We start from the raw sequence: 8,260 nt of genomic DNA, 5'->3' as shown, positions 1-8,260 counted from the left end.
AAATATATAATTATTTATGTAGAAAAAATATAGAGTATAATGAAGTGCACATTCCAGGAAATATGAAGGAAAGTATTTACTATTCCACAGTATCTTGAGGAGTTGCTTGGGCGCCCTGGATCTTGTGGTTGTGCTGCAGCTCCTGGGAGCAGACTTATGCCAGAGTATCTTGAGGAGTTGCTTGGGCGCCCTGGATCTTGTGGTTGTGCTGCAGCTCCTGGGAGCAGACTTATGCCAGAGTATCTTGAGGAGTTGCTTGGGCGCCCTGGATCTTGTGGTTGTGCTGCAGCTCCTGGGAGCAGACTTATGCCAGAGATCTCTTCATTTCTTTTTGGCAAAGTTAAGAATGGACAATTCTTGACTTTGGTCTCAGTGGAAGATAGTATGATCCCACACTGGACCGAGCGCTTTCATCGTTATCCCCGGCGTCAACACCAGAGGACAAAGGTAGCCTCAGATGGCCCATAATTCACTCTAGTTATGCTTCAAATATTCATCTTGTGTGGAACAAATATGATAACATGTTATTTTGTTGAAACATTATAAATGACTTAATTGGGTGCAGGCGATGAGTCACAATAACGTGGCTAAAGTATGTTGACTAGACCACACACTAGAAGGTGAAGGGACGACGACGTTTCGGCCCGCCCTGGACCATTCTCAAGTCGATTCACTTAACTGAGTAATCGATAATACAATTCAACACTCCAGGATGTATATAGCGAGATGTGTGTCGTATTTTTCAGTGCATTTATTGAGGACAAAAAATATCAGTGATGGTTAGTCAGAAGCTGTTAGTTGTGATAGGCTTATTAAATGCAGAGTCACGTGATCTCATTAGGCCAAAACATTGATGACAGTGATGACTATAAGAGCAGGACAAATGATGAAACATCATGCGAATTCTCCGCCTTCCCTTGTATGAATGTTACAATACACATGTAAGAGAACAATAAGTTGTTCTGAGTCTGAGCTGGACTTGCGTGTAAATTTTTGAAGGATACACGGATACCCGTCCCATCCTAAATCCTTATCCTGACCCCTTCCAAGTGCTATATAGGCGTAATGGCTTGTTTGATCCCTAATAGTTCCCTTCCCTTCCAGGTTGGAGTAACCTTGTCTTGGGTGTCCCTGGATAGGTAATCTCATTTGCAATTTAGATGGAATATGAGTGAAGGCAAACAATGTCTGGCTTCACAAGATGATGGGAGCTACACGTCGCAATGTGTTGAGATTGATGAAGCATCACCATTTAAGATGCAACAAGCTTCAGTGGCAAGAAGGCTGGAGTCAGGTCAGGGAAGTGACCTCAACTGTCGAGCTAGCTACGCTCAATGTACCTCTGTTGACGTCAGACGGACCTATGGTTGAGCCAATCAGAATGTCTGGTTAAGGTAACAGCTGCATTCTGATTGGTGGTCTGTGTAAGTTTTAATGAATTGCGAGATTTGAGCCGTGTAACCACACCATCGTTCATTCTCGGTGAGAACTTGGCGCAGATCAGAGGTGGACCCTCCTGCTCTTAAGAGCTGACCAGTCCCAAAGTACAGAACTCTGGACAGTTCAGCTTGGCTCCTCCATTACTCGACTTCCGTCGGTGGTACTGAGACTACAGCGGTGGAGACTGATGATCATAGCTGTGCGCCCACCAAACGATGGCGAAGAAGCGTGGATGTGAATGTGTGAGAGCTGATTTATGTAAGTACGTTGTATTTTTGCATACACATTGTCTCACGTATGTGGTGCCATAGGGTGATCCAGCTGAGACTGGAGGAGAGCTGAAACTCACATTGGTGTGGCCGTGTGAGCTCACGAGTGATGGTCACATGATCGAGCATGTATCTGTGATGTATTTGATAACACGTCAGACTTCGTGTGCATGCTAATGTGTCCAGCTTATCGTGGTGAGATCCTGATATTGTCCTTTAACTATAACGGCAGTGGTGTTGGCAGCTATGATCTGTGAAGCGTATCATATTGAGTGTTAAGCCGGAGATAGCCTAAGCTACTCTATCCCTTTGAGATGTATCTTTTTTTCTTGTCTCAATCAACTTACTTGAACTTGAAGCCAGAGATCTGAGTATCGGCTGAAGAACGGATACTGCACGAAGATTTGCCTATAATGCTTCTTAAAAACAATTTACCGCCAACTATGTATATCTATACGTTTAAGTATAATAAACTAGTTGTCGTAAGATATACATGATTGCATCAGTGAAACCCCTCCCCCTCACCTATAAATCCGTTGTCCCCATAAACGGGAACCATATTAAAATAGCACCACATTAAAAACAAATATTGATGTGAACCGAAACTCTAATTCCCTGCTTCATATTAAGAATTACATGCGACCTATAATGTGGCAGAATTCACTTTGGATTCTGTGGTGTTGCTGTCGGCACTATTCACTTGTTGACCGCTGTGAACAGTTGGCCGTCCTGCCTTGATTTTACTACACACAAAAGTGGGCCAAGCAAGGTAATTTCGGAGACCACCCCGTGTGGAAACATGAAGTCTTTTACCTCTCAGCCGCTCCGTGGTAACCTTGTGGTCATGTGTTTAGTTGTGACCAGTGGTGGTTACAACAGGCACAGGTAGGGTCACCATGTTCGTGTGATCTGGCTTGTTCTACTAGTATAGTACACTGGCAACAACAGATCTCTGTCTCGCTCTGTCTGTCTCTGTCTGTCTCTGTCTGTCTCTGTCTGTCTGTCCCTCTCCCTCTCTCTCTCTTACTACTAGACATCATGAGCTGATTGCACAATGTGTTATTACACCGTACGGATTCCACGATGCATTATTACACAATGCGTTATTACATAATGCATTATTACACGGTGCTGCGTTATTAAACGATGCGTTATTAAACGATGCGTTATTACACGATGTGTTATTACACAATGCGTTATTACACAGTGCATTATTACTCAATGCGTTATAACATAATGCATTATTACACGGTACGTTATTAGAAGGTGCGTTATTACACGATGCATTATTACGTTATTTCAATGTATATCCCACACTTGTATATATCCCGCACCTGTATATATCCCGCACCTGTGTGTATATCCTACACCTGTGTGTATCCTACACCTGTGTATAGACTCCTCCTAGTGGAGTCCCATTGTAATGCAGGTGGTAGACTGATACTTTGCCCTGCAGCTTTGCTTTGGCACATCAGTGACTTAGGTAATCTTAAATCCAGGCTACCAGTTGTCACAATATCTTTTTTGGATAAAGGATAAAGGTGTGTTAAATTGCTTGCAAATTCAAATGCCTTTTCTAGATCAACGAAGATCACTATAGCCGAGCCTAAGTTAACTGTTTCTAGTAATGTTCCTTTACTATACCTACTCCTCTAGTGAAGCCAAATACGTGCTTATGTAGATCTCCAATCTTCCACAATTGCTTATTTAAAACCATCCGTTCTCCAGTTTTACTAATGGACGATGTTTATTAATTTTGTCTGTAATTACCAGAGTTATTTGGCTTAAGAGACAGAATTATGTCTACTTTCTTCTAAGATGCATTGATATTTTTTCAGAATCCCTGAGCATGGAAAACAAATGTTTGCCTTCGGCATACCCGGATCTGAGACTTGTGAGTTCTTGTACACCATCTTCATCTCTCCCTCTAGCATTGTACCGTCACAACCTCTCCCTCTAGCGTTGTACCGTCACAACCTCTCCCTCTAGCGTTGTACACCGTCACAACCTCTCCCTCTAGCGGTGTACACCGTCACAACCTCTCCCTCTAGCGTTGTACCCCGTCACAACCTCTCCCTCTAGCGTTGTACCCCGTCACAACCTCTCCCTCTAGCGGTGTACACCGTCACAACCTCTCCCTCTAGCGTTGTACCCCGTCACAACCTCTCCCTCTAGCGTTGTACACCGTCACAACCTCTCCCTCTAGCGTTGTACACCGTCACAACCTCTCCCTCTAGCGTTGTACACCGTCACAACCTCTCCCTCTAGCGTTGTACACCGTCACAACCTCTCCCTCTAGCGGTGTACACGTCACACGTTCCTTCGCCACGGTCCAAAGCGTCTGCTCTAGGTGTCAACATCAATGATGCCTAAGGTGTCAGCTTCGAGGGTCGTCTTGCTGCCGGCGCCGACGGAGGAAGCCGAGGACTTGGAGAGCGGGTCGTCGGGCAGGTAGCCGTCTAGGTGACGGTTGAGCTCCTCCAGCCGCTGGTCCTGCTGCCAGCTGTACTCGTGGTCCTCAGCCTCGCCCACTGACGGCAGCTGCTCGCTGCAGGGAAGCAGATCATTGTCATCAGAGTCTGTTATGGCTACCACAAGTGTTTACTGGCCAAATAGGCCAGATTTATTTTAGTTCTAGAGCTAAAGTTCACGTGCCCAGGCCGCGGGGACCTTGACCACCGTAAGGTTAGGTGAACTCTCAGTGTATATACACTGAGAAGCTGGATACACCTCTCAGTGTATATATACTGAGAAGCTGGATACACCTCTCAGTGTATATACACCAAGAAGCGGGGTACACCTCTCAGTGTATATACACCAAGAAGCGGGATACACCTCTCAGTGTATATACACCAAGAAGCAGGGTACACCTCTCAGTATATATACACCAAGAAGCTGGGTACACCTCTCAGTGTATATACACCAAGAAGCTGGGTACACCTCTCAGTGTATATACACCAAGAAACAGGGTACACCTCTCAGTGTATATACACCAAGAAGCGGGGTACACCTCTCAGTGTATATACACCAAGAAGCAAGGTACACCTCTCAGTGTATATACACCAAGAAGCAGGGTACACCTCTCAGTGTATATACACCAAGAAGTGGGATACACCTCTCAGTGTATATACACCAAGAAGCAGGGTACACCTCTCAGTGTATATACACCAAGAAGCAGGGTACACCTCTCAGTGTATATACACCAAGAAGTGGGATACACCTCTCAGTGTATATACACCAAGAAGCAGGGTACACCTCTCAGTGTATATACACCAAGAAGTGGGATACACCTCTCAGTGTATATACACCAAGAAGCAGGGTACACCTCTCAGTGTATATACACCAAGAAGCAGGGTACACCTCTCAGTGTATATACACCAAGAAGCAGGGTACACCTCTCAGTGTATATACACCAAGAAGCAGGGTACACCTCTCAGTGTATATACACCAAGAAGTGGGGTACACCTCTCAGTGTATATACACCAAGAAGCGGGATACACCTCTCAGTGTATATACACCAAGAAGCAGGGTACACCTCTCAGTGTATATACACCAAGAAGCAGGGTACACCTCTCAGTGTATATACACCAAGAAGTGGGGTACACCTCTCAGTGTATATACACCAAGAAGCGGGATACACCTCTCAGTGTATATACACCAAGAAGCAGGGTACACCTCTCAGTGCATATACACCAAGAAGCGGGATACACCTCTCAGTGTACACATAGAAATCACAATAGTGTGATATATCAAATGAACAAATCCACAAGAGTCGTGATGAGGGTTCGAACCTGCGTCCGGGATAATCTCAGACGAGCCTTAGTCGACTGCGCCACGACACGGTAAAAGAATTGCAACCTGGAGTGCTACTTCCCTCACAAGGATCCCGCAGCTTCTCTGAAGCACATACCGGGGGGGGGATGGTTGCCCTGGGCTCTAACAGAGTGCATGATGCAAGTACTATGCCCTGGGCTCTAAAAGAGTGCATGATGCAAGTACTATGCCCTGGACTCTAACAGAGTGCATGATATACAATACAATGACATTAACGTGATGAATCAGTGAGAGAGTGTGTGGAGCAGGAGAGCGGGATCAAACACACTGTAACCCCTGGACCACGATATGTTAAAAGTTACACAAGCACGAGTCCGTCGGAACCTACAAGGACTCTGGAGGCACCGAGTTCGCAGCCAGTTCATCTTACACGTTCCTCACATACACCCTTATCTAACAGTATTTACCGAACAATGTTACGGTATCGGCACCATCGTCTGGGTGTGGCATGGCAATTCCAACGCCATCTATGAGTCTCCACTCAAACTCCCCTGATATTGGACGCTACATGGACAACGCCATCTATTGGTGGTGGCGTGTCAGCGGCAAATGGCTCTGGTTTCCTGCCTTAATCGGAATGTGAGGTCGACGTGGACGACCTCTGGCGAGTGGCGTACCAAGATCAGCGCCACCTAGTTTGTGCTACGAGTATAATGTCAACTCCCCCGATGAGTGCAACCCGTTCTCGCACTTGCTTCTGTCAATATTGGCTTATTTAATAAGTGCATTTGTGACATACTAATTGATTGTAAATATTTTAGTTTACCTTGAAAAGCTTCATAGAAAACACCGACCTCACCTAACATTCTTAGTATGTTAAGATAAGCATCTTATTGCTTCTTAATTACAATTATTACTTAACCTATACCGTTGATAGGTTAATTAATAATTGTAAATAAGAAGCAATAAGATGCTTATCTTAACATACTAAGAAGGTTAGGTGAGGTCGATGTTTTCTATGAAGCTTTTCAAGGTAAACTAAAATATTCACAATCAATTAGTATGTCACAAATGCACTTATTAAATAAGCCAATATTGACTATAAGCAAGTGCGAGAACGGGTTGCAACGTGAGTGTTACCTCATGGCTTCCCCCCAGTGTACCCTCCGTTTAATTGATAACATTTTTGTCCACAGAAAAGACGTGTGGAGGTGATTGTACTGAGGAAGGCAGTTTACCTTGGGCTGTCCACGTAGTCTCAGCTTTTTTCTGGAAGAAGACTAAGTCGCCGTCGATCTGAGCAGTGCGTTAGCTGCTAAATTACGTAAGTGTTGGTAGAGATGGGCATACCCCGGGATTGGCTTAGGAGAGTAACGGGTGACAGTGAGGTGCCTATCGTGAAGTGCTGCTAGGCGGTTGCTAGAGGCTTCTGCCAAGGGTTAGCTACCCCTGTGTATGGTTGTTTGTGACCCCGATCAGCGTGTGGCTCAAGTCCTCTGCCAGTGAGTAGCTGGAGAACGATAGTGGGGGTGTAGGCACCTCGTGAAACTGTCGGTGGACTGGCCCACGTAAAAAAACGTGTACTGACAAACTCGCCAGCGTTTGTCAGTACACGTGCGCCAGGTACTGGGCGACGGAAACGCTGAAGTTGGTGAACACTGCCAACGTAGTAGTGTCTTCAGTGAAAGTGCCATTACTGTATATACGTGTAGTCATAATCTATTTTATCGAAGACATTTTAATGGTGACGGTAAATATATTTTTATTGGTAAAGGTAATTATTATAGAAAAGAATAGTGTATCCCCCCCCCCCCTTTACTCTTTATTGCGCTATATCGCCATTTCTTGAAAGCCAACTTCCGACTATGGGTCGAATACACTAAAAAAGGTTATAACAAAGAACCCGGTTACTGGTCCTAAGTGGCCGTAACAGTGTCCATCGGGGACTGTGGTCTACTTCTCTATGCCTCGCTGACTGCCCTTGTTGAACCTCTTGCCTTAAATTTGAAGTATTCCACAGTTCAAATTGTGTCGAATTTGCCCAAATTTTGTGGCTGGCTTCCACAACTTCCGTCAAGGCATACCACTTGTTGACCACCCGTGCAGGGGTACCACCCGTGCAGGGGTACCACCCGTGCAGGGGTACCACCCGTGCAGGGGCACCACCCGTGCAGGGGTACTACCCGTGCAGGGGTACTACCCGTGCAGGGGTACCACCCGTGCAGGGGTACCACCCGTGCAGGGGTACCACCCGTGCAGGGGTACAAGTTGACCACCCGTGCAGGAGTACAAGTCTTTCCTTACATTGCTTTACCTCACTGCCCTTTCCTGTCTCCACGTCATATAGTCTCTCAATGTTAAGAGGCTGTCCTTGTCCGTCTGGTTCTTCCCCTCAGTATCATGTATTTTGCGATCATATTTCCTGTTCTTTTTTTATCTTCAAGGGATGGAGATTTAGTTCCATTAGCCATGCCGGTGCTGCATATTCCAGTATTGGTCTAACAAATGTTGCGTAAATTGCCTTAAAGGAATCCTGGTTTTAGTTTCTAAACGATGATTTTATATTTCCCAGCTTCCATATGCTGCCAGTGTTACCTTAGTTCTGTGTAGCTCTGTTGTTAGTGATACAATTATACCCACTCCCAAATCTGTCTCTTTCCCATTCTTGTAGATGCTTCCTCGGTCTAATTTCTCGCTTTCTCATCTTCATAACCTTAGACGTGTTGGGATTTAATTCCAGCAACCATTTGTTTGACGACTCCTGGAGTTAGTCAAGG

At 45.4% G+C, this 8,260-nt stretch overlaps 1 protein-coding gene across 1 annotated transcript in view; it reads right to left on the bottom strand.

Moving 5' to 3' along the window:
- The window catches only part of LOC123754365 (WD repeat-containing protein 86), a 32,760-nt gene continuing 24,500 nt past the window's right edge, over positions 1 to 8,260 (bottom strand). Inside the window, exon 9 of the mRNA XM_045736717.2 lies at positions 1 to 4,257. Within this exon, the coding sequence (XP_045592673.1) occupies positions 4,056 to 4,257 (202 nt within the window). The 3' untranslated portion in view covers positions 1 to 4,055. The remainder of the gene's footprint in view (positions 4,258 to 8,260) is intronic.

This window comes from Procambarus clarkii, chromosome 18 (assembly GCF_040958095.1).
Source record: "Procambarus clarkii isolate CNS0578487 chromosome 18, FALCON_Pclarkii_2.0, whole genome shotgun sequence".
Classification (NCBI taxonomy): Eukaryota; Metazoa; Arthropoda; class Malacostraca; order Decapoda; family Cambaridae; genus Procambarus; species Procambarus clarkii.
The sequence above is the reverse complement of the archived record's forward strand: the minus strand, read 5'-3'. Positions and strand labels throughout refer to the sequence as shown.